This window comes from Centruroides sculpturatus, unplaced genomic scaffold (assembly GCF_000671375.1).
Source record: "Centruroides sculpturatus isolate CEXI.00-Female unplaced genomic scaffold, Cexi_2.0 scaffold197, whole genome shotgun sequence".
In the NCBI taxonomy this organism is placed as follows: domain Eukaryota; kingdom Metazoa; phylum Arthropoda; class Arachnida; order Scorpiones; family Buthidae; genus Centruroides; species Centruroides sculpturatus.
The window spans coordinates 369107-395768 of NW_019384591.1; the positions used below are offsets into that span (position 1 = coordinate 369107).

Consider the following 26662-nt stretch of genomic DNA (forward strand, 5'->3'; position numbering starts at 1 on the left):
AAACATGAAGTTGAAAACGTCTCCTGTATTTTGAAAAATCATTATACACATATTGCTTCTATGTACATGTAAAAACTCAAGTTTTTTGATGCTCAATATGCCTACTATAGAACTAGATTACCATACAGCACGTCTGTGTGGTAATCTAGTTCAGGGGTGGCCAACAGTTTTTGCCCCTGGGCCGAATTGGAAAGAGAACTTTCTTCACGGGCCGAACCAGAGGCTGCCGTAGGAAGATTTTGAGGTGGTGCGAGATCTCATTGTGGTGTCACCTCGTAGAGACTAAATTGTACAGTACATAGAGATTACAGATACATTTTTCACATTATCATGCATTATCAACGTTCTATGCTGTACTTAAAAGATTTGTAATGGAGGGTTAACTCTAGCGAGTTGTTGGCCTTTTTTTTCTTTTTTAGGCATTAGAATTTTTCACCAATCTATTCTGACTTGAGTAGCTAATATTAAAAGATTAATCATGGGCCACATCCAGCCTGCGGGCCATGTGTTGGCCATGCCTGATCTAGTTTCTGCCACAAGCAGCTCATAAAATTGCATGGTCTCCATGTCATTAACAATGCATTTCTTCAGCTCTACTATGTCAAAAGGCAATGGTGATACAAACAATGTCTTTAATGCATTCCCAGAAAAAAAAAGTCATGGAATGAGATCTGGTGACTGAGGAGTACAATTGTAACAATCAGTTGTTATTGGCATACATATCTGATCCAGCTTTGTGGCAGGCCATGTTCAGATAGGCACAAATATTGTGATGAAAGGGCAGAGGTGCTCTGACATGTTGGAATATGAATTAGGGTGGTGAATCTCTTTAATTTTGTGGATTAATTTTGTGAAAAGAAATGCTTTCAGATATCCAATCTATACTTGATTTTGATCCATGTTTGAGCAAACATGTTAGGAGTCACACTGTTAATGACATTCAAGTTTCTTGTACCTAGGATTCTCATGTCTGACACATGATTACGTGCAATTCTTGATCCATCTACAAAGAAAAAAGTTCAAAGGGGTGATGTCAGATGATTAGACAGGCCAAGGAATGGAGCTCCATCAACCATTCCAGCAATATAGACCATGTGGCAGCAGAGGTCCATATAGCCATTACACAGCAATGTTGGCCCTTTCAAATTTATGGACATGAAACTTGCTTTGTTATTGAACATACATACTGACTTTTACAATTCAACTGTTATACATTTGCAATTTTGCTATTTACCTTCTAAATTAGTATTGATCAGCATCCTTTGGCACAACTACTGCTCAAATGAATTTTACAGAACAGTTTAAAAGTGTGGAGGTGCAAGGGGAACACTTCATTTTTTTTAATATCAGACATTTTAGTAATTAACATTTAATATGACATATATAAAATATAATATTTCATTATTAAATATTTTGTCAGGAATTGTACTTGTTGCAATTAATCCATATGAAGAGCTTCCCATATATGGAAATGACACAATTATGGCTTATCGTGGCCAAGCAATGGGTGACCTTGATCCACATATTTTTGCAGTTGCAGAAGAAGCATATACACAAATGGAAAGGTTATGAAATATTTGAGTTATATATATAATTATAAAATTTTAATAAATAATTTTTTATAAAATTAAAGTAAAATATAATAATAAAACATATATCACTTAAATAATCTAAATTATTGAATGAAAAAATTAAGCATTAATTTCTGTTATGTACAGAGTAAGTTGAAAACGTCTCCTGTATTTTGAAAAATCATTATACACATATTGCTTCTATGTACATGTAAAAACTCAAGTTTTTTGATGCTCAATATGCCTACTATAGAACTAGATTACCATACAGCACGTCTGTGTGGTAATCTAGTTCAGGGGTGGCCAACAGTTTTTGCCCCTGGGCCGAATTGGAAAGAGAACTTTCTTCACGGGCCGAACCAGAGGCTGCCGTAGGAAGATTTTGAGGTGGTGCGAGATCTCATTGTGGTGTCACCTCGTAGAGACTAAATTGTACAGTACATAGAGATTACAGATACATTTTTCACATTATCATGCATTATCAACGTTCTATTCTGTACTTAAAAGATTTGTAATGGAGGGTTAACTCTAGCGAGTTGTTGGCCTTTTTTTTCTTTTTTAGGCATTAGAATTTTTCACCAATCTATTCTGACTTGAGTAGCTAATATTAAAAGATTAATCATGGGCCACATCCAGCCTGCGGGCCATGTGTTGGCCATGCCTGATCTAGTTTCTGCCACAAGCAGCTCATAAAATTGCATGGTCTCCATGTCATTAACAATGCATTTCTTCAGCTCTACTATGTCAAAAGGCAATGGTGATACAAACAATGTCTTTAATGCATTCCCAGAAAAAAAAAGTCATGGAATGAGATCTGGTGACTGAGGAGTACAATTGTAACAATCAGTTGTTATTGGCATACATATCTGATCCAGCTTTGTGGCAGGCCATGTTCAGATAGGCACAAATATTGTGATGAAAGGGCAGAGGTGCTCTGACATGTTGGAATATGAATTAGGGTGGTCTTATAACTGTGGCATTGTCCATTCTGTCAACATGTCCAGATAAAACATCCAGGTGATAGTGGTTTCTTGAAACTGTCTGTACCATACATGAATTGTCTTGCTTGTCAGTGGCTGCTTAGCTGAACAGTAATGACAGAATTGCTATCATGGAACTGGAGCACTGAAAATACCTTCTCTGTTACAGTGAATACCATTTTTATTCTATTTCACCTAGTGGCAATTTTACGTAACTCTCTGTGGCAGGAGAGAGAAAAGCTTTCAGAGTTCTTTGTGTTGATGTGCAGTTTTGCTCATATGAATCCATTAGCTATCAAGTATTGATTTTTCAAAATTGGGAGACCTTTATGACACCCTGTTTAGTTATCAGTTAAATTATTATATCCCTTTACATTTTCAGAAAAATTTAAGTGATTACAAGAAATATTAAATTTGTTGAACTAATGTGCAGTGTATTTCATGTTTTTGTTTTGTTTTTTAGATAATATAATAGTACAGTAGAGCGTCAATCATCCGAAAGAATTCCAGTCGGCAAATTTAAATTTTTGCCAGTGCTGTGGCACTGGAATCTTTGGCTATGTCTTGGGCTACTCAAATATTTTACGTTTTTGATACTAAATTAACTTCTGAAGTATAATTTTTTATTGTTTTTATATTTTTCAATATATTTATTTTGTTTGTACAAAATAAAAAAATAATTTTTAACTATACAATAGTCTTCGTTAGGCTTAACATTGATGAAAATTCAACGCAAAGCGACACGCAACGGAGAAAAATGTCAAGATGGGATAAATTAATATATTTTTTCGTACATAATCGGTTATCCGAAACATCGATCTTCCGAACAACACCAGTCCCCAATTGATTTGGATAATCGACGCTCTACTGTATTTGATTTTATTGTTTCAAGGCAAGATAATTTTTCATAACTTTAAATCATTTCTCCATAGTAATCATAAAAAGACACTTTACACCAACAATCGTATAAAATAATTAACACAACAGTGTAGCAGTGTTACAATTACAATTTATTAGGATTGCTAGTACTTTCAATGGCTTACAGCCACCATCCCCAGGCAAAAAACAAATCAAATATAATTAATTTTCAAACATTTGGTTATTTGAATGGGCTTTTTTAAAAATTAACCAAGGCATGTGGATAGAACACAGAACAAAAGTAAATTAAATTAAAATGTTTTTTTAAATTATATAAGTGCGTTATAATTCACATCAAAAGCTTTAAAAATTAATTTAGTACTATGTACATGATTGTAGTACATATATAAACACAGAATTACAAATTGAATTGTTTTACTCTATTATAGTCAACTAAGACCTATCTTATTAATAGGACATTTACACTGGTGTGATAGTTATTTGCAACAAGTACTGTTCTTAATCAGAAAAAACAAAACTCTCTGTGTTCGAAACACAAATATGTGTATTTTTCACTTGTTCCTGTACACAAAATACACATATTCGTGTTTCGGACACATACGTCCCTCATCAGCAGGTTTGGAGGGACATATGTGTCCGAAACACAAATATGTGTATTTTGTGTACAGGAACAAGTGAAAAATACACATATTTGTGTTTCGGACACATAGAGTTTTGTTTTTTCTGATTAAGAACAGTACTTGTTGCAAATAACTATCACACCAGTGTAAATGTCCTATTAATAAGATAGGTCTTAGTTGACTATAATAGAATAAAACAAGAGATAAGGACATAAAGACAACTAAATTAATACAAATTGAATTGTTTGAATAAGGTTATCCACAATTGTGGGATTTCTATGGTAGGTTTACTGCATGGTGTTAAAGCAGATATATAAAGGCTCTCACATATAAATAACTCCCTTCTATCATTTCAATGCTTAAGTAATTTGGTGTGTGTCCAAAGCAGTAGATAATCTTGGTCTAGTACATGTTTAGATAACAGTTGCTAGTCTGTTGTTTTTAATATCATCTTGATGTTCTAAAATATAGGACTAACATTCTAGCAGTAGGTCCAATGTAAATAATTTTCTTCCTAAGAGTGCATGTTGTAACGGAATTTTGTAGACTTCTGATTTTTCATTTAACCTACCGTGTTTCCCCGAAAATAAGACAGTGTCTTATATTAATTTTTGCTCTGAAAAATGCGCTAGGTCTTATTTTCAGGGAATGTCTTATTTTTTCCAGGAAGAAGAATTCACATTTATTATTGAACAAAAAAATTCCCAAATCGAACTTAGACGAGAGTGACGTATATCCGGTGTGTCGAACTGTCGCCTTTTTATAACGTCAACATCGGACTCGATGACCAATTAGGGCTTACTGAACCGTAGCACCATGCAAATGTCATGTGGCGTGATTCCCAGCCGACCAATTAGCCATCACCAGCTGTAACATTATGCAAATCTGTGATTCCCAAGCCATAGTCTTATGCAAATCATGCCGTGTGGCATAATTGTCTGCTGACCAATCAGTGGCTGTACTTTCAAAAAGCCAACGGCCACTTTCAACCATCTGTTGATGACCGTTAAGACTAAAAAACAACTTCGCTAGGTCTTACTTTCAGGTGGAGGTCTTATATTTCGCAATTCAGCAAAATCTGTGCTAGGTCTTATTTTCTGCGGATGTCTTATTTTCGGGGAAACACGGTATTACATGTTAAAATTTTTCTCTGTTGAGTGTGGTCGCCATGTTAAATTTTTGTTATTATATTCTCCAAAATTATTTTTTTATTTTTTACAAACAAAATAGATATATTAATAAATATAAAGACAAAAAAAATTTCTATTTTGGAAGTTATTTTTAATATGAAAATTATAACGACTAGCGGCATATAGTTCCAAAAACATACCATACTGTAATGAGATACCTCTGGTCCAACGCAGCGGGTCAAAGGTCATGACCCCGATATATGTTGGGAGTAACACAGGTGAGGTTAATGTGATAGTGTCTCGATCATTACATATCACTTTTTGTAGTGTAGATTGGAGCTATAGGCAAAGTAAAACCATGATTCCTAAAAAGATGTGTTATTCTTTATGATGAAGATATGGGGCCAAAAATGGTATTGTGGGTTTTACTACCCTTATTTCAACCTTTGTGTGGAGGAAAGTATGTGGGAATAACTTATTTTTGGCCCAATTATAGAGATAACGAAACCTGGAAGGAGAATAACCAGCATTGCATACTGCCCTATGAAAAAGTTGTAATTCATTGTTTACTAATGTCTGGGTGGATGGGAGAAGGAACACACTGTGAATAAAAAAAGTAATTGCGAAGTTTACAAAGTGTAAAGACTGGAATGCAGTTGTGAGGATAATATGTGGCACACTGTTATTTTTATTGTATACAGAAAATAGTAGTTCAGGCAATCTATGTATTTCTAGATCTAAAAAGGAGAGTTTGGTATTTAGTTTTTCCTCCACAGTAAAGTTGATAGATGGATATATAGAACTAACATTTTAATGAAGTTGTCTAATTCCTCTGCAAAGCCATTCCATCCAATCAAGATATCATCTACATACTGTAAATATAGGATTGGATAGCGGATAGTCAAAGGGTGTTGAAAATACTATAACACCATGCAATAAACCTACCATAGAAATCCTGCAATTGTGTGTAATCTTATTCAAACAATTCAATTTGTAATTCTGTGTTTATATATATACTACAATCATTTACATATTACTAAATTAATTTGTAAAGGTTTTGATGTGAATTATAATGCACTTATATCAGCGCTGTCCAACTGGCGGCCCGCGGGCCGTATACGGCCCGCGGGCCGCCAGTTGGACAGCGCTGACTTATATAATTTAAAAAAAAATTTAATTTAATTTAATTTTGTTCTGTATTCTGTCCACATACCTTGGTTAATTTTTAAAAAAGCCCGTACAAATAACTGAATGTTTGAAAATTAATTGTATTTGATTTGTTTTTTGCCTGGGGATGGTGGCTATAAGCCATTGAAAGTACTAGCGAGTACTTCTTAATTACGCTAATAAATTGTAGTTGTAATGCCACTACACTGTTGTGTTAATTATTTTACATTTCTCCAATGTTGGGGGTTCATGGAATATTGTTTACATAGTTAAAGGGTAGGGATTGCTAAAAATATATCATTACACATAATGGGGAAGAAGGTCAGTAGTGACTCAAAAACTATAATGTAATTTATGAATGGTCCTAAACCAGAATGTATCTTTTGAAAAGTAGCCAATAATCTGGAATTGTTGAATAATAATGTGGCATGTTAGTATTTGATGAATTAGAATTTGTTTGAGCACATGGCATGTGTAAAGAGGTTGCATAGGTCGCATAGCGCTAATGCAACACTGAACACAGTCTTACATTAGTGCTTAATTAGAGCCCATGTGTTGGAATTGAAAGACAGAAATAACAACTGTATGATTTGGTACAATAAAGGCTTTGTTTTCGAATGACACAAGCAGTTTTTTCTTTGTTGTATTTTTGTAAATGAAATAGTTAGAACATTAAAACAACATAGTTAAAAATAGTTAGAACATTAAAGTGTGCTAAAGATTTCAGGTGGAAATTGAGGGTAGAAGGTCTGCCATGCATTGAGAAGTCAATCATGAGATCAAGTGTAATGTGAAAACTGACTCAATTTGTTAGAGTATCTTGTTTGCATTAGTAGAATACTTTTTCTGTGCTTAATACATTTATTTTTTTTTTCCTCACAGTCCAATGTGAAGATAGTATTGCCTAGCTAGAAGAGATTTCTCATATTCATATATAGCATTGTGTAGCATGTATATAATACGTGAAATATATGAATCATCATGAATGATGATTTTATGGAATAATATGCTCATTAACATTTTTGTAATACATTATTCTTAATTAATCATATTACAGTACAGTGGGTGATCGGTTAACAAACAGATCGGATAATGAACACTTTCACAAAAGATTTTTATGTTCGGACAACGAACACGTGATCGGAAAACGAACACCCCATAGAACAAACACGAGAAGAAGCGATGTAAAATAATGAATACCGATTGGTCTTCCCTTGTCTTCGGGCAACAATTTGAAACCTTTCGGAGTGTGGGAGACGTCGACATCGATGCTCAAGCTGGTATATACCGATCAGATAATATTCCTCTGAACTTTGAAACTATCCTTTTTAATTCCAGCCTTTTATTTTTCTGACAGAAACAATTCTTTTATGTATTTGCGAGACTGTTGGGTAGGCACTCATTAAGTTTTGCGTCTGTTTTTCTTTTCGAAAGGTCAGAGTATAATAGCAAAGGTAGAGAGTGGGCAGAAGATGCCTAATGTTTCTGGGCAGTATGGCTTGAACAGGTCTACAGTAGGCCGTAGTTAAATCTTATCTAAGAAAGATACTGTATTATCAAGAAGACTCAAGCAGCTAAAGTAGTAACAAAAATCGCATCTGAGATATAAAGAATATAAAGAACATCGAAGAGTTCATAATGGAATCCGAAACAGATCTGATGACAGAAGAACGCCAAGAACTCTTGAATGAAGAACACCAAGAAACTCAGCAAGATATGTCTTCTTCTGAAAAAGAAGATTAATGCCGATATCTGTTATTAAAGATCTTTTGTAGTAGTAGGAGGATGTCAAAATAACGATCATAGAATGGCATCCAAACCAGGTTGAGGCTTGGGGATTTCTACAATTGCAATGCTATTAATAACTACTTATGAAAAATCCTGAAGAGAGAAAAGCAATCAACATTAGACAGATTATTTAACCTTTTCAAATGGAAAAAACATGAGTAATAAAAATGCAAGACTGTGTATGTATGTATTTTTATTATTACATATAAATAAACGTAGTAAGAAAGTATATATTTTTTATTTTTGGGGGTCTCCAGAATGAATTAATTAAATTTCCATTAAAACCTATGGTAAATCGATAATCGGTTAACGAACAATTCAGATAGCAACAAAGTTTTGGAATGGATTATGTTCATTAATCGATCACCCACTGTATCATCATATGCTGTATCATTTTCACAGTGACTGAAGAACATACATAAACAAACCATACATCAACATGTGCTAGTATAAAATGTACAGCAATGTCAGTGACATTCAGATCATACACAATCTACATATAGAAAATACTTTAAGATGAAATCTATTTCTAATTCATTAAAGTACATGCATATGAATTAAATTACATTTTATACATCATTTTGACACTTATTTGATATAGATTAACTGTAATGAATCTGTTTTGCTGTTTAATTTTATTTAAATTAATTGCAAAAAATGTGCCCAATTTTACACTTGCCATAGTGGCACTCCTCCCTGACATTTTAGCTATTGAACTTATCCCTGTCCAGTATAAAAACACTTCTGAAAATAACTGAGTTGATATTTTTTTCAATGCTTTCAGATTTTTAAATTTTTATTGATTTCTGATTATTTTTTAATTTTGTTATTAATGGAAGGATTATTGTAAATTCAATTTTGGTTAGGAGGTCTGATGCCAAATAAAATGGATCCTAAGAAAGAAATGTTACAGGTAGGTAAGAAGGTAACAAAAAACTGTTTAATTAAATGTTGTTGGTTTAATTTGCAGAAATGAATACCTACCTCTGAAAGTATTAATACAAGAAATATTGTTTACTGAGAAAGTGTCTTATATTAATAATTTTTATGTAAATAAATTTATTTGCTGCTTTATTTTCCTATTTACTTGTAATTTAGCAATAATTTTTTACAGCAATATTTTGCTGGGTACAACTAGCTAATCAAAATTGTAAAAAATGCAAAAATTTGACAATTTGACATTGTCAATAATCCAGCATCATTCTGGTCCATTAGTGCCAGATTAACACTTTGATTGCAGTTTATCATGTTTTCTTTATTTACAGAATGTTTTTACAATGTATATAATATATGTATATAACATCTGAGATTTCATTAATGTTTTATAATTTATTTTATTCTTCCTTTAGAGAAAGTAAAAATCAGTCTATTATTGTGAGTGGTGAATCAGGAGCAGGAAAAACAGTTTCTGCAAAATACGCAATGAGGTACTTTGCTACTGTTGGGGGTTCTTCAACAGAAACCTGTATTGAGAAAAAAGTATTGGCTTCTAATCCTATTATGGAAGTAAGCATTATAGAAATTATTGAGTAGAAAGGTATTAATTTTACACAGAATAAATTCTTAAATGAATGAATTATTGCATTCAGATATCTGAAATCCAGAATTATACTTAAGTTTATTGATTTGATATTCACATATTACTTTAATTTCATATTTCCATCTTTTAATTTCTTAAATAAGTTTAAAATCAAATTTTTATTCTCAGGGTCTTATTTTGAAGTTAAGAATAAAACTTAATGAAAGCACAAATTTGTTTTGTTATTAGAATACAAAAATTGAGATATCTTTACAAGTCTTTATGACAGTTTTAAGTCTAAAAAAAAACACACTAAAATAAAGAAACTCATGAAAAGAACAAGATAAATGTTATTGAGACCAAAGCTTTCCAAATCTTAGATCATCCAAAAGAAAATTTTATTTAATTAAAACAGTTTAATGGACTCCTTGTTCTGATATTTCAGAATGCAGCTAAAAACATGAAATTAAAATACTGATCTACTGTGTCTTACATATCTAATTTACAAGTTTTTAAAATAATAAAACTACAAAAATATAAAAATGAATCAGAAGTAAACAGATTTTTTAAAAATGAATTTAGGTCCATAAGTCAAATGTGGTGCCCTCTTCTTGTTAACCAGCTGATTCATAAGTCACAGATCAGAACATTTTGTAATTGAAAAATTAGAACATTTTAAACTAAAATGTTATTTGAACATTTTAGTTTAAAATGTTCTAATTAATAATAATAATATNTTTATTATAATTAATTAATAATAAATTAATAATAATATTAATTTATAATAATAATAAATAAAATAAATACAAAGAAATTGTAAAAAGGAAGAATATCTCCTATTGTTTGTATAATTAACAACACTATTGATGTTTATATAAAAATTATATAAGCCTAAAGAAAGTAGAAAGTTAAGTTTAAGTTAAGTAGAAATGCATTTATCAGATTTCATAGGATCAAATCCAATTTAGATAAAGAAAAGTTTAGATACTTTATAATTTTGGAATATTTGAATTGTTGAGATTAAAGAAATGTATCTATTCTACTCCATTGGAACAGCAATCATCATCATTTTTTTTCTTGTAACAAGAATAAAAACTCACAAAAATAATTAATAACGTTTAAGCAGTAGAGTATCTATAATACAATGTGCACCATTTCACATTTGTGATTCAAACATAATTAATAAATATGAAATGATTAATTAGGAATGGCATTCTGTCATGACTAAGTGTCACAACCAAGTAGAAGTCATTATGTCCTAGTATGGCAATCATTATCTAATGTTGAGCTTTAATTTTTTTATTAACTGTTAATCTTACTGTATTTTTATTTGGATTTGGATAAATGAGATTTTAATGTAAAATTAAATGCTTTCATTGTTGTTAATAATGTGTGTCTTCAAGACTAATAGAATAAGAATATTAGAATAATTATTTTTAAATAAAATGTATTTGTAACAAGCAGTCTCAGTATGCTTATAAAATTATTAATAGCCTCATTTGTTCATGCAAAATTAATATATACTCTATGTCAGGGGTGGCAAACCTATGGCACGCATGCCCAAAGTGGCACGTAAGGAGAAATCATCTGGCACGTAACATATCGTACGATTTTGATTTATCGTTTGTCTTTTTCAATCATTGTTTCATTTATTCTAATTAAAGCATTTTCGTTTAATTTATTTAAATATTGTTATAGCTTTAAAGATGTTTATGCATGCCAAAGTTTTAAACTTTGGCACACATAAACATCTTTAAAGCTAAGTATGCTTACAGTATGGCATGCGGGCTCAAAAAGGTTTGCCACCTCTGCTCTATGTAATCCTCAAGCATATTTTTTTGGTTGAAATAATTTTAATAAAAAAAGAAATAATCCTTATATTCAAGCTTCTGTTACAGGATCTATAGAAAAATATATTTTTAGATATTGAGTAAAGTTTAAGTTATAGGAAATAATAATAATAATAATAATAATAAATTCAATCTATATGATATTTTTGTAATATGAAAATGAACTACTAGAACTGTATCAATAAAAAAACCTACTGACATTAAAAAATTTGGTTTTTTGAAATTATAAAGTTTTATAATTTGAAGAAATTACTGTTAAAAAAACATATTTCAATATCAGAAAGATATAAATATTTGAATATATAATTGATTCTATTAATACATATTTATTTTTACAGATACAGTAGTCTAATAATTTCATAAATAAGTATACAGGGTGTCTAAACATTTTTTCCAACTTTGAAAATTTATTGCTCAATGAGTCTGCAAAGTACCATACATACATACATGAAACAAACATGAGTTGAAAGAACAGTTCAAAAGTTTATTTACACACAGAAAGACACTATTCAAGTTTAACATGAGCACCACAAGTAATTTGAATGACATTGTATCAATATTCAACCTTTTGCCACACATTGTGCAGTGTGTTAGGATCAGTTGTGCTTTAGCACAGGAATCATTTATTTATTGCTTTAACTTTGGGATCAATGTTGATAGTGGGGGATATAGACACTGTCTTTAACAAATCACCATAGAAAGAAATCCAGGGTGTGATGTCTAGGGAAGTCATGCCAAAAGGCCTTTACATCTGATCCAACGTTGGAGCAGATGTTGATTGAGGTAAGAGCTCATATTGTTGTGGAAGTGAGGTGCAGCCTTTTCTTGCTAGAATGTAACATTTTAAATTCCTTCTTTATTTGAGGCTGTGCAATAGGTGGTGAGAGGTTAAATATTGGTATGATGTTATCAATCTACTTGTAGTGCTGATGTTGAACTTGACTAATTTCTTTCTATGTTTAAATAACCTTTGAACTGCTCTTTCAGCTTGTGTTTGTTTTGTGTATGTACTTGGAAGATTTACTGAGTCTTCCAAGTACATTTTTAAAATTGGATAAAACATTTATGGACGCATTGTACTTACTATTGATTTTAGTTTATCATCAAATTGACTGAAGATTCAACTTTTTTGTAATGTTAAATAAATTATTAATTACAGTTGATTCTCAATTGTATTTTAGTACAATTGAGAATCAACTGTAATTAATAATTTATTAATAAACAAATTTGTTAATAAACAAAAATTTTATTAATAATTCTTTCTATTCCCTTATTAAGGAATTGTAAAGAATTTTGATTTGAGAATTTAAATATTTTTAACATTTATATTTCTTATAGTTTGCAAAGAAATAATTTCAGTAATTTCTGTAGTCAATTGGAAATGCCAAGACCACAAGAAATGATAATAGCTCAAGATTTGGGAAGTACATAGAAATCGATTTCAATACTAAATACAATATTGTTGGAGCAAATATGAGAACATATCTACTGGAGAAATCTCGTGTTGTTTTTCAAGCTGCAGATGAAAGAAATTATCATATATTTTATCAGCTTTGTGCTGCATCAGATTTAGAGGAACTTCGCATTCTGAAATTAGGTAAATATTGAAATTTTATCCATTTATATATATAGGTATATTTTTTCATTATCTGATGTATGTATGTATGTGTCTGAGTAGATGCTTGTGTATATGTAATAAATATACATGTCTTAAAAATCGTTTGCAAAATTAATACATTAAAATAAATGATGATGATGATACTAGATTTTGATGAAAACGTTTTTGAAAATCTCAGCAGATTGTACTAATTACCTGATTAGGTAGTTACTATTTGTTCATTGGTTTTTAGAATAATGAAAAAAAGTTGAGTTATGTTTGATTTATTACTATCTGCTGGAATGTTAATTTATTAAAATAATTTATATATTGTCTTAAAGTAATCCGCATAAAATATTTTATCTTTTTTAATTTTTTTAGTCTGTTAAATTGTATAAGATATAATTTTTAAATATTTATTTAACTTTCACATTTTATATTTATATAAAATGTGAAAGTTAGTACTCTCACATATATATAAGTGTATTAAACAATATGACAATGTACTTTTGTACATTTTGTATACAGATTTCATAAGCTTCTATGACAGATAGCTTATGTTATGTATAACATCCATCACCTGTCACACTTCAATATCCAATAAATAATTAATACAAACAGTAACTGGATGACTTCAATGTAAGAAATTAGAAATTTAAATATCCATGTTAAATTTCATACAAGAACAAATGTTTTTTTTCATCTTATTAAAAACACCAATATGACTCCAGAAAATATATCTACTTTTACATCCCTTTCAGCATTTGTAGACTAGTAGACAATGTGATCTTATAAGACCATAATTAAGATAATCCATTGTACAACATTGGCTAATCATTCAGAGTTGCTTGAAATTTACAAAGATACAGCTTAGCTTAGATATAGCTTAAAAAACCATCCAGATTCTGAGATCATATTTAATGCTTAGAGATTGTTATATTATTAAACTCTTATTTTACTTTTATGACTATTATAGACTATAACATAGGATGGTGACTGGCCAAATTTTGACTCCCCTTTTCTTTATTTTGACACTTAGTGAGCTAAAAAAAATGGAAAAAATACAACTCAAAAAATTGTGTCACTATTTTGCATTATATCTCAGGACTGGAGGAACCAAAAACTTTGAAACTTGTCAGGAGTATTGATAGTATTAAGTTATGGTAGTTAAATGTCAAGAGGATGGGAAGATAGAGATCATGTTGCATCTCAGAGGATTACACTTAATGAAAATTTTACATTAGTGCCATTTACGGTTTCTTTAAAGACTCAAAATAACTCAAAATAAGGCTTTTATTTTTTTTTATAATAATTAATAATAAAATGAGGCTCTGGATTTGGTACAAATACTTCACTGAAATTTGTTTTAAAAAAAATGTTTTATATAGAAAATATAGAAAGTGAGAGAGTAACAGAATATTTTTTTTGTCAAATAAACAACATGATGAAAAATTTTGTATAGAAATTAAAAGAAAAGAGAACAATATGAAATTCATACTTGCACTTCAATGACCATATAAACAATAGAAAACTTTTGATTTACACTTTCATATATTTTTCAGCCAACAAACAAAAATCTTAAGCTTTGTGAAGTAGATACTTTATGCCAATTTTGGTTTGTTAACACAATAAAAATTAATTTTTACTAAAGATTTTTGCCTGTTTTATGTTTAATTTATGGTTCTAACATTTTAAGTAATATTTTATACTTTATTACATAATTACTTTAATAACCTAAAACTTTCTTAGGTTCCAAATTCTTTTGCTTGAATTTTACTTTTGTACAAATTTTTAGGAACACATTACAACCAAAAGTTGGAAACTGTCTGTAAAAAGATTATTTAATGTAGTGTAAATGATACATTGAATATTCTTGACTATTTGAGTATTCGTTGATTCCAAGTGATGCAATGAGTATTCTTAGTTATTAATGAATTTAAATATAAATATGAATTTAATGTATAATTTTTTTTCTGTACAGATAATTGTGAAAAATTTCATTACACTAATCAAGGAGAGTCTCCTACGATACCTAGTGTTAATGATGCTGCTTGCTTTCAAGAAACTAGAAATGCATTTAATCTTTTAGGTATGTGAGTTTGTTTTTAAAATATGCAGATTTTAGCTTTCTCTATGTTGGAATTCATTAAGTGCTTGATTTGACAATAAGACAAAAAATCTGAAAATGTTTAATTATAAATAAATAAGTTGACTTATTGAATTAATGTAGAAATTTTTTGAATTAGTTTGATAGTTTTACAAAAAATCTAATCTTTTTTGAAGCACTTTAAGTGAGTCATACTTTTCATTCAGAATTTCCAGAGTTGTTCATAAACAACTCTGGAAATTCTGATAAAAATTATATTGATATTTCTCAATATTTAATAAGTAAGATCATGTTATACACACAGAAGAATTCTTATTTTAACAGACTGGGCAGCCAAAAATTATCTTTTGTAACTTCTAAGCACACAAAGCTAGAAGTACTTAAAATAAGAGAGACAAAACCTTTCACACTTTGTTTCTAGCAATTTTAATCCATAAGAACAAATATTTTTGGCCATTTTGAATGGCCTTTGTCAGGTACAGTAAGGTCAGTTGGAACGTCGATTAGCAAATATTGAAATGACATCACTGTTTACAAAGGTTTCTTCTTACTAGTGACATCATTGTTGATTACAAAGTTTAAAAGATGTCGGTAAGAAAAAACCTTTGTAAACAGTGACATCATTTCAATATTTGCTAACCAACGTTCCAACTGACCTTATTGTACCCGAAGAAGGCCATTCAAAACAGCTGATAACATTTGTTCTTATGGATTAAAATTGCTAAAAACAAAGTGTGAAAGGTTTTGTCTTTCTTATTATCTGTTGTTTCGAGTATCTGTTATATTGCAAACAACAGATTTGCCACACACCCAGGAAAATATCTATTGTTTGAAAAAATTTGTTTTTTTAACCCCTATATATAAGAAATACCAGTACTTGAAATTTTTCAGTCCCTTGAGATCTCCACTTTATTCTATAGAAACACATTTGTGATGTATGTGTATATTATGCTGTATATGGTTATATATTATGTCATATGTGTGTACAACAAAGCTGATACTGTAAGCATAAAAAGAAGCAAATTACATACGTTTATTAGCACTTTGCTTGACTTCACAATTTGTTAAAAAGCTCATCCATTTTGATTTCTTTTTATACCACTTTTTTCTATTTTTGATTACAACACTGCTTGATATTAGCAATGTCGTGTACAGTAGAACCTGTTTGTTTATGCTGAAACTCATCAGGAAAGTCTTCATGGCTTGAAAATACTTGATGACCTTTCTAAATTTTGGTACTACACTAAGACCAGTGAGTGTTCACTAGTTGATCCTTTTAAATTGTATCAGCCTGCTGACTCTCTTTGTACAATTCTTCAGTTGTACATATTCCCATTGCTTTTTCTGGGCAAAAAAAGGTGGTGGAACACTCATCTCATTACTAAAAATATATTAAATGCATCTTATACAAGATTCGGCACACGAGCAGGACCGTTTTAATAATTTTGTTGCCGATCTTCTATGCTCAACAGAGCAATTCAATATGGACTAAACATCAAATTTTCAAAAATTTTCTTAGAACTTTTAAAATATATCGAAAAAAGGTGGTGGAATGCTGTTCTATTGCGTTCTATAACAAAGAAAGCACTGCATATTCCAAATGTAACAAGTGCATCATCAAACACTACAAATTTCCAGATACACCTAAATATTAACTAAATGTTGAAAAAATGCAAAGTTTACAATAGATTTGGGATAGAAAAAAATCTGTTATTCCAATTAATGGATCTGCTAAAAGGAGGTAAAAATTACATTGATTTGGTGGGACCTGGAAAAAATCTTTTGTTTTGTGATCCATTAAAATGAGATTCTATTGTATTTGAAGTAGATTTTGAATTTAAAAGATTAAAAACTACTATATTTATAAAAATGTTTGTCTTACACAAACCATTTTAAGCATAACCCTTTTCCATATGATTTGACTGGCACTGTGCTAAATGCAGAAATGACATTTTATCAAAATGACAAACTTGCATTTGGACTGTTATAAGAGATGTAATTAATACTGTACTATATGATTATTGCAAATGTCAAGTCAATGCAATCATATGGGTTAAAGTAAAATAGGCCTCTACTGAATATAGATACTAAATTTCAAGTAATTTTAATGTATCTGTATCAAAATGGTTTATATAAAATTAAAAAATATCTTTCCATTATTCATAATACATATTTTAAATTACTACCATGATTTCTGGAAAAGTCAATCTTTTTCCTGAAAATCACTGAAATCAAACAGACTGAAAAATAAAACTTAATTTATCCACAAATAATGCTTATTATTATGTTATTATTAGCTACTAATGAAAATATATATGTGGAATCTAAGTTTTGTAGCTTTTTAAATGAAATCAGAATAATTTTAGATTGAGTGTTTTCAGTATTATTAAAATTAATGTAATTGAATAAAGAAATTTATATTTATATATATTAAATTTATTATATAATTGAAATTAATATTTATTTTGCAGGATTTTCTGATACGCAGCAAATGATGATTTTTAGAATACTTGCTTCAATCCTTCATCTTGGTAATGTTAGAATAATTAGTGCAGATTCAAGAGGAGATAGTGAAAGCTGTAGCATTTCTGTTAGTATGTCATCTCTTAATGATTTTGATTTTATTTAATATCAATACCGATTTTAATGTAATTAAACCGAACAATTTTTTAAAGAATTGATAAATTAGGTTATGTCTTTCTGATGAGTGAATCAATGAAACAAATTTTTTTATGAAAGTATACTGTCAATCCATAAAAAAAATTAATAAAATGGATATTTTTGACTAATTTTTTTTTAGCTAGCTTCAAAACTTAACATAGTGGCATACAATGCTTGTGTACAAACATTAAATTAAAGATGGCTAGAGTGGCTAGAATATTAATAGAAAATGTTATTTTATTAAATTTTTACAGGATTAAAAGTTTTCAATCCAATTTATTTATAGTTTATGAAAATTTGTTATAATAATTATAAGTAGTAAAATAATGTAAAAACACAAAATCACATTATTATTTGAATTTTTTAACATTTCAGTATTTTTAGTGTTTATTTATGATTTCTGTATTTGAGAGAAACAACTGTTTCTTGTTATTGTGGAATCTTTATTTGTGAAAGAATAGTATTGGATAATAAGGAATAGTGTGGATTTGCATAATTATAAATATTTGCTTATTACTTAAGTGTTAAATGTGTGATTTCTGCGAGTTATATAAAGACACACAATCCAGATTAGATAACATAAAATACAATTATTTATTAACTTGCTAGTCCAAATACAGGATTTCATAGGATACCAACAATTCTAGTTGTCCCTTTTTCCAAACCGAACAGTCCGATTAACTAAAATTATCTTACTTAATACTAGATTCCTATTATTACTAAACTAATTGAATATAGCCGGCTTATTCGAAGATTTAGAAGGTGAAAGAAAAGAATAAGGAAAGAGGGTACCCAAAACTTGATGATGCAGGTTGAAGTGTGTGGGCTCATGGATGAGGCTTCTTGTCGGTCAAGGGGGGGCTGATTCACTCGATTCTTGTTTCACACTGAGATATTAATCCAAAAGGGGCGATCCGCCTGGTTCCTCTCATTTAAGTTCCTTTTTCTTCCTCTTGTTCTAAAGTTCTCTATTTCTCATCTCACCATACAATGTCCAACTTACAGGGGAGGCTTTCCTTACGATCTCCCCTATCCACTTCCTTCCTCTCCGTCTCCCGTCCTTTCCCTTCTCCTCTCACTTCCAATCTCCTTTCACCTCCCTGCTCACTCCCACACTGACTCCGTTTCTTCTCTCCTCTCCTTCCCTTCGTTCTCCCCCTCGTAACTTCTCCTTCATAACTCCCCCTCGTTCCTCCTCTCACCTCAGTCCACTCATATCCCCTCTCAAAAGCCTTCCATTCATTCCTTTCCTCTCAGTCCACCCACACACTAAAGTCAATGGGAAGACGATAATATTATAGAAGAGTAAACAAATAGGACAGACGAAGGTGAAGTGAAGATATATATGTATCATACGGTTTAAAATATGGCGTGTAGCCACAAATGTTTACTTTAGTGCAGAAGTTGACAACCTTTCAGTGGTGTTGTATTGAATGTAAATTATAGTGTTATTCAGAGTGCTGACATAATTCTACCAAGTTTATTATATATGTTATCAAAATTAGTCTGGTTATAACAGACTTCAAAATGTATAATTTTGAAGTTAAATTGTTAATTGAACTATGTTCTTACTCACAACACGTAATATTGCATAACACGTAGATGGCAACATGGAGCAGAAACATGTGCTGTAATAGAAATATACAAACAAGATTCATTTTTAATGTATCATGGCCTTTGCTGAACAATGACTTTTATTTAAATATAATTAATAAAAAAATAATAATTTTTACTACATTTCTATTCAATCAGAGTGCCACTGAAAATCATCCTGCATACTACAGGTTGCGACCCCTGCTCTAGTGTCATTTGAAATCTTTGGAAACAATATCTTACATTTGTCAGGGTTCCTTTTAATTGGTTCAATGACATTATCAACCAGGACCATGTGTTTTTGCAATGTCTGGGAAAAATCACATTATCTTAAAATGTAAAATAATTAATTCCTGTAATATTTAGCTAAAATTTTTGACACTACATAGTGAAAGTAGTGTCTACTATTCTTACTACTTTGAAGTATCCTGCACAGTTGGAATTTGGTCCAAGACATGCTGATTTCAAAGATGAGGTACAAATCCTTGTTGATAGGGATTGAAAACAGCCAGATTTTAGATCTGGTACAGAAATGTACTCGCTTTTGAGAAATTGAATAAGCATATCATTGATCCTAATTACCATGTGGTATTGTTGTAATCTTATTATTTCATTAATCTTTCTCAAATAAGAAGTCATTTGGAGATGCTTGACTCTTTGGAACAATGTGGATCAGTGATTTCCGTTTTAAACGATTTTCTTTGCAGATTCCTGCCCTTATAGATTTGATTTTCTTCAATCTTGAAATGTAATTGTGAAAAATTTTATACTGGTGTACATCTTAATCATTTTATCTGTTGACAACTCAACCTACGACTGAAGTTTTTTGCACTATTTATGTCCTTGATACTTCAAAGTAACTAAGTTATGATGTTTGTCCAAAATATTGTAGAATTTAATATGGATACAGGCAGTTCTTGGGTTGTGATGCACTGAGCTTACACCAATCTGATCTTACAATGCTATTCATAATAAATCTGGTTCTTACATATAATGATGACCTGAAGTTATGATATGACGTCAATGTAAAGGGCACTAACAGCATAGGTATGGGATGCAAACTAGAACTACATTTTGTTGTTATTATTTGGTACAGTGTAGGAATACAGCTAAGTAAATGAAGAATACTATGTTGAGTGCTATTGTGGTACATTGTTCTTGTGTTAGCCTGTGCTTTTGTTACATTAGTGTATAGTGCTTCATATTTTTTTGCTCTTTATTATGGTTCCCAAGTGTAAGGTTGATTCTACTGATGACAGTGTTTCAAAGAAAAGGAAAGAAAGGATGGAAGTGAAATTGGATGTAGTGAACTGACTTATGATGAAATCTGACTTATATCAAGCTGTAAGAATGGATGTGTGTTGTAACTCTGAAACTGCCTGTATTTACTGTCTAAATCATTATTACTGATTTGAATTTGACCTTGCCACTCCAACTTAATGTTCTCTACAGTTAAAGTATCACGGTACTACTGTCTCCATTATTTTCAACAAAAGGACAACAAAAGGAGATTGAGAAGAAATGAAGGTTAGAGAGAGAGCCATGACATCCCATAAGATGAGTCATCCTAAAGACACAATAGGAAGTAAAGCATTGAAATTTTGAAATATGTAGAATTTATTTAAGAACAAGTAAAACAAGAACATGTGTCTCCATATCAAAATATTGAGAATTATGGTCTAGTCATGAGAGCATTTGTGATGTAATTTGAAAAAGTTGTAGACCTATAAATTTCCACTGTTGTACATCTGTTCATTTGTCTTTCTTTAATCTCAAGAACAGAGTAAGATGGATGAAAGATGAAACCATGTATGGAAATCTTAGGTGCCGGAGGCTCCAATTAACTATATATGAACTTCTGGTGCAAACTGGAAGTCACATTATTTCAATTAAAAAAATTTTCCCTGAAAGGTGTTAGATGGATGACTGGCATGACTATTGTTAAAGGAAAAATAGGAAGGACAACGAAAATTAGTAGGGGCAAGCCACTACTAATTTGAGGTGAAGAGCATTTATTTTAAATTATATAAATTAAAAATTGCAACTTAGCATTGTGATAATGTCACAATAAATAATTGCTCATTGAAAATTTAAGACATAATAGATTGAATACTTACTTAATATCATAAACAAATAATGAATACTAACAAATGCAATTATTTTACATTTAAATATGACAGTATTAAATATACAACAAAATAAGATAGTATTAAATATATAATTTTAAAAAAGTAATGATTAACTGAAATTTTGATATTAGTATGGTTCTTGTCAAAACAATTTCAAATTTATTAGTCATAAAAATATCATTTTTTAAAAAATTAAAATTGTCAAAAAAATTTGAGAATAGATGCATAAGAAATTAAAATCATTCATATGATATTTAGAATGGCTTGTTAAATGCAAAATAAAAACCTACAAAAAGATTTTTATAGTCAAATCAGAACACAGAAAATTTATCTGATATTGTATGAGGATTTATTGATTTTATGAAATTTATTATATATCAGGAACATTTAAAAGTAATGCTTCTCAACATATTGGATTGCCTAAAGTAAAAATATTTAATGATTAAATAAAAAATTGTATAAATTAGGATATTTTTAAAAATAATTTTTTAAGTTTATAACATATATTGTTGATTTATATATAATGGATTTTTCTTTTAAAGGAAAATGATCCTTTCATCAAAGTTATGTGTGAGTTATTGGGCATTGATTGTGATCAAATGAGAATATGGCTATGTAATAGAAAAATACAAAGCATGAGAGAAATAATTACAAAACCAATGATTGCAGAACAAGTAAGCAAGTATTTATTAATTTTTCAATAGATTTATTTAAATTGATAATTTTATTAAAAATATTACTAGAATAGATTTTAATTGAATAATAAATAAATAAAATTTTTTATAATGAGAAATGTATTAAAACTTTTTCATAAATTTTTTTACTATATTGTATTTGTTTGTAAAATACAGATTTAAATACACCCTATACCTACTGGATTCTTTCATTTTTCCATAACATTAAAAATTTGATTAGTTTGAACACAGTTATTTTCTATTTAATGCTTAATTACTTTAAAAACTTGAGTATTTTAATTTTTACAGCAAGATTGTTTACTGACTTATAAAATAGATAACAATATAGCATTAATTTTTATTAATTTGTGTGAAACTAATTTATGAATAATTTCATGTATATGGTTAAATTATTTTTGTGTAAATTAAATACAGATATTCTAAATAGAAGTTTATTACAAAGAATTAATTTCTGATTAATAACATTTAATTTTCATTAAAACAACANAAAGACTCAAAATAACTCAAAATAAGGCTTTTATTTTTTTTTATAATAATTAATAATAAAATGAGGCTCTGGATTTGGTACAAATACTTCACTGAAATTTGTTTTAAAAAAAATGTTTTATATAGAAAATATAGAAAGTGAGAGAGTAACAGAATATTTTTTTTGTCAAATAAACAACATGATGAAAAATTTTGTATAGAAATTAAAAGAAAAGAGAACAATATGAAATTCATACTTGCACTTCAATGACCATATAAACAATAGAAAACTTTTGATTTACACTTTCATATATTTTTCAGCCAACAAACAAAAATCTTAAGCTTTGTGAAGTAGATACTTTATGCCAATTTTGGTTTGTTAACACAATAAAAATTAATTTTTACTAAAGATTTTTGCCTGTTTTATGTTTAATTTATGGTTCTAACATTTTAAGTAATATTTTATACTTTATTACATAATTACTTTAATAACCACATATTTCAATATCAGAAAGATATAAGTATTTGAATATATAATTGATTCTATTAATACATATTTATTTTTACAGATACAGTAGTCTAATAATTTCATAAATAAGTATACAGGGTGTCTAAACATTTTTTCCAACTTTGAAAATTTATTGCTCAATGAGTCTGCAAAGTACCATACATACATACATGAAACAAACATGAGTTGAAAGAACAGTTCAAAAGTTTATTTACACACAGAAAGACACTATTCAAGTTTAACATGAGCACCACAAGTAATTTGAATGACATTGTATCAATATTCAACCTTTTGCCACACATTGTGCAGTGTGTTAGGATCAGTTGTGCTTTAGCACAGGAATCATTTATTTATTGCTTTAACTTTGGGATCAATGTTGATAGTGGGGGATATAGACACTGTCTTTAACAAATCACCATAGAAAGAAATCCAGGGTGTGATGTCTAGGGAAGTCATGCCAAAAGGCCTTTACATCTGATCCAACGTTGGAGCAGATGTTGATTGAGGTAAGAGCTCATATTGTTGTGGAAGTGAGGTGCAGCCTTTTCTTGCTAGAATGTAACATTTTAAATTCCTTCTTTATTTGAGGCTGTGCAATAGGTGGTGAGAGGTTAAATATTGGTATGATGTTATCAATCTACTTGTAGTGCTGATGTTGAACTTGACTAATTTCTTTCTATGTTTAAATAACCTTTGAACTGCTCTTTCAGCTTGTGTTTGTTTTGTGTATGTACTTGGAAGATTTACTGAGTCTTCCAAGTACATTTTTAAAATTGGATAAAACATTTATGGACGCATTGTACTTACTATTGATTTTAGTTTATCATCAAATTGACTGAAGATTCAACTTTTTTGTAATGTTAAATAAATTATTAATTACAGTTGATTCTCAATTGTATTTTAGTACAATTGAGAATCAACTGTAATTAATAATTTATTAATAAACAAATTTGTTAATAAACAAAAATTTTATTAATAATTCTTTCTATTCCCTTATTAAGGAATTGTAAAGAATTTTGATTTGAGAATTTAAATATTTTTAACATTTATATTTCTTATAGTTTGCAAAGAAATAATTTCAGTAATTTCTGTAGTCAATTGGAAATGCCAAGACCACAAGAAATGATAATAGCTCAAGATTTGGGAAGTACATAGAAATCGATTTCAATACTAAATACAATATTGTTGGAGCAAATATGAGAACATATCTACTGGAGAAATCTCGTGTTGTTTTTCAAGCTGCAGATGAAAGAAATTATCATATATTTTATCAGCTTTGTGCTGCATCAGATTTAGAGGAACTTCGCATTCTGAAATTAGGTAAATATTGAAATTTTATCCATTTATATATATAGGTATATTTTTTCATTATCTGATGTATGTATGTATGTGTCTGAGTAGATGCTTGTGTATATGTAATAAATATACATGTCTTAAAAATCGTTTGCAAAATTAATACATTAAAATAAATGATGATGATGATACTAGATTTTGATGAAAACGTTTTTGAAAATCTCAGCAGATTGTACTAATTACCTGATTAGGTAGTTACTATTTGTTCATTGGTTTTTAGAATAATGAAAAAAAGTTGAGTTATGTTTGATTTATTACTATCTGCTGGAATGTTAATTTATTAAAATAATTTATATATTGTCTTAAAGTAATCCGCATAAAATATTTTATCTTTTTTAATTTTTTTAGTCTGTTAAATTGTATAAGATATAATTTTTAAATATTTATTTAACTTTCACATTTTATATTTATATAAAATGTGAAAGTTAGTACTCTCACATATATATAAGTGTATTAAACAATATGACAATGTACTTTTGTACATTTTGTATACAGATTTCATAAGCTTCTATGACAGATAGCTTATGTTATGTATAACATCCATCACCTGTCACACTTCAATATCCAATAAATAATTAATACAAACAGTAACTGGATGACTTCAATGTAAGAAATTAGAAATTTAAATATCCATGTTAAATTTCATACAAGAACAAATGTTTTTTTTCATCTTATTAAAAACACCAATATGACTCCAGAAAATATATCTACTTTTACATCCCTTTCAGCATTTGTAGACTAGTAGACAATGTGATCTTATAAGACCATAATTAAGATAATCCATTGTACAACATTGGCTAATCATTCAGAGTTGCTTGAAATTTACAAAGATACAGCTTAGCTTAGATATAGCTTAAAAAACCATCCAGATTCTGAGATCATATTTAATGCTTAGAGATTGTTATATTATTAAACTCTTATTTTACTTTTATGACTATTATAGACTATAACATAGGATGGTGACTGGCCAAATTTTGACTCCCCTTTTCTTTATTTTGACACTTAGTGAGCTAAAAAAAATGGAAAAAATACAACTCAAAAAATTGTGTCACTATTTTGCATTATATCTCAGGACTGGAGGAACCAAAAACTTTGAATCTTGTCAGGAGTATTGATAGTATTAAGTTATGGTAGTTAAATGTCAAGAGGATGGGAAGATAGAGATCATGTTGCATCTCAGAGGATTACACTTAATGAAAATTTTACATTAGTGCCATTTACGGTTTCTTTAAAGACTCAAAATAACTCAAAATAAGGCTTTTATTTTTTTTTATAATAATTAATAATAAAATGAGGCTCTGGATTTGGTACAAATACTTCACTGAAATTTGTTTTAAAAAAAATGTTTTATATAGAAAATATAGAAAGTGAGAGAGTAACAGAATATTTTTTTTGTCAAATAAACAACATGATGAAAAATTTTGTATAGAAATTAAAAGAAAAGAGAACAATATGAAATTCATACTTGCACTTCAATGACCATATAAACAATAGAAAACTTTTGATTTACACTTTCATATATTTTTCAGCCAACAAACAAAAATCTTAAGCTTTGTGAAGTAGATACTTTATGCCAATTTTGGTTTGTTAACACAATAAAAATTAATTTTTACTAAAGATTTTTGCCTGTTTTATGTTTAATTTATGGTTCTAACATTTTAAGTAATATTTTATACTTTATTACATAATTACTTTAATAACCTAAAACTTTCTTAGGTTCCAAATTCTTTTGCTTGAATTTTACTTTTGTACAAATTTTTAGGAACACATTACAACCAAAAGTTGGAAACTGTCTGTAAAAAGATTATTTAATGTAGTGTAAATGATACATTGAATATTCTTGACTATTTGAGTATTCGTTGATTCCAAGTGATGCAATGAGTATTCTTAGTTATTAATGAATTTAAATATAAATATGAATTTAATGTATAATTTTTTTTCTGTACAGATAATTGTGAAAAATTTCATTACACTAATCAAGGAGAGTCTCCTACGATACCTAGTGTTAATGATGCTGCTTGCTTTCAAGAAACTAGAAATGCATTTAATC

The 26662-nt window shown here is 29.3% G+C and overlaps 1 protein-coding gene and 1 long non-coding RNA gene across 3 annotated transcripts in view; both read left to right on the forward strand.

The window, feature by feature from the left end:
- The window catches only part of LOC111624741 (unconventional myosin-Vb-like), a 76846-nt gene that overhangs the window by 9606 nt on the left and 40578 nt on the right, over positions 1-26662 (forward strand). For both annotated transcript variants that reach the window (XM_023367677.1, XM_023367678.1), the window contains exons 5-10: positions 1421-1565; positions 9485-9641; positions 12876-13101; positions 15083-15190; positions 17680-17798; positions 22134-22265. In XM_023367677.1, coding sequence (XP_023223445.1) covers positions 1421-1565; positions 9485-9641; positions 12876-13101; positions 15083-15190; positions 17680-17798; positions 22134-22265 — 887 coding nt within the window. The remainder of the gene's footprint in view (positions 1-1420; positions 1566-9484; positions 9642-12875; positions 13102-15082; positions 15191-17679; positions 17799-22133; positions 22266-26662) is intronic.
- Positions 24317-26645, forward strand: LOC111624742. Its single transcript, XR_002756630.1, has 2 exons — positions 24317-24579; positions 26561-26645. It is a non-coding gene; the product is annotated as an uncharacterized LOC111624742 (long non-coding RNA).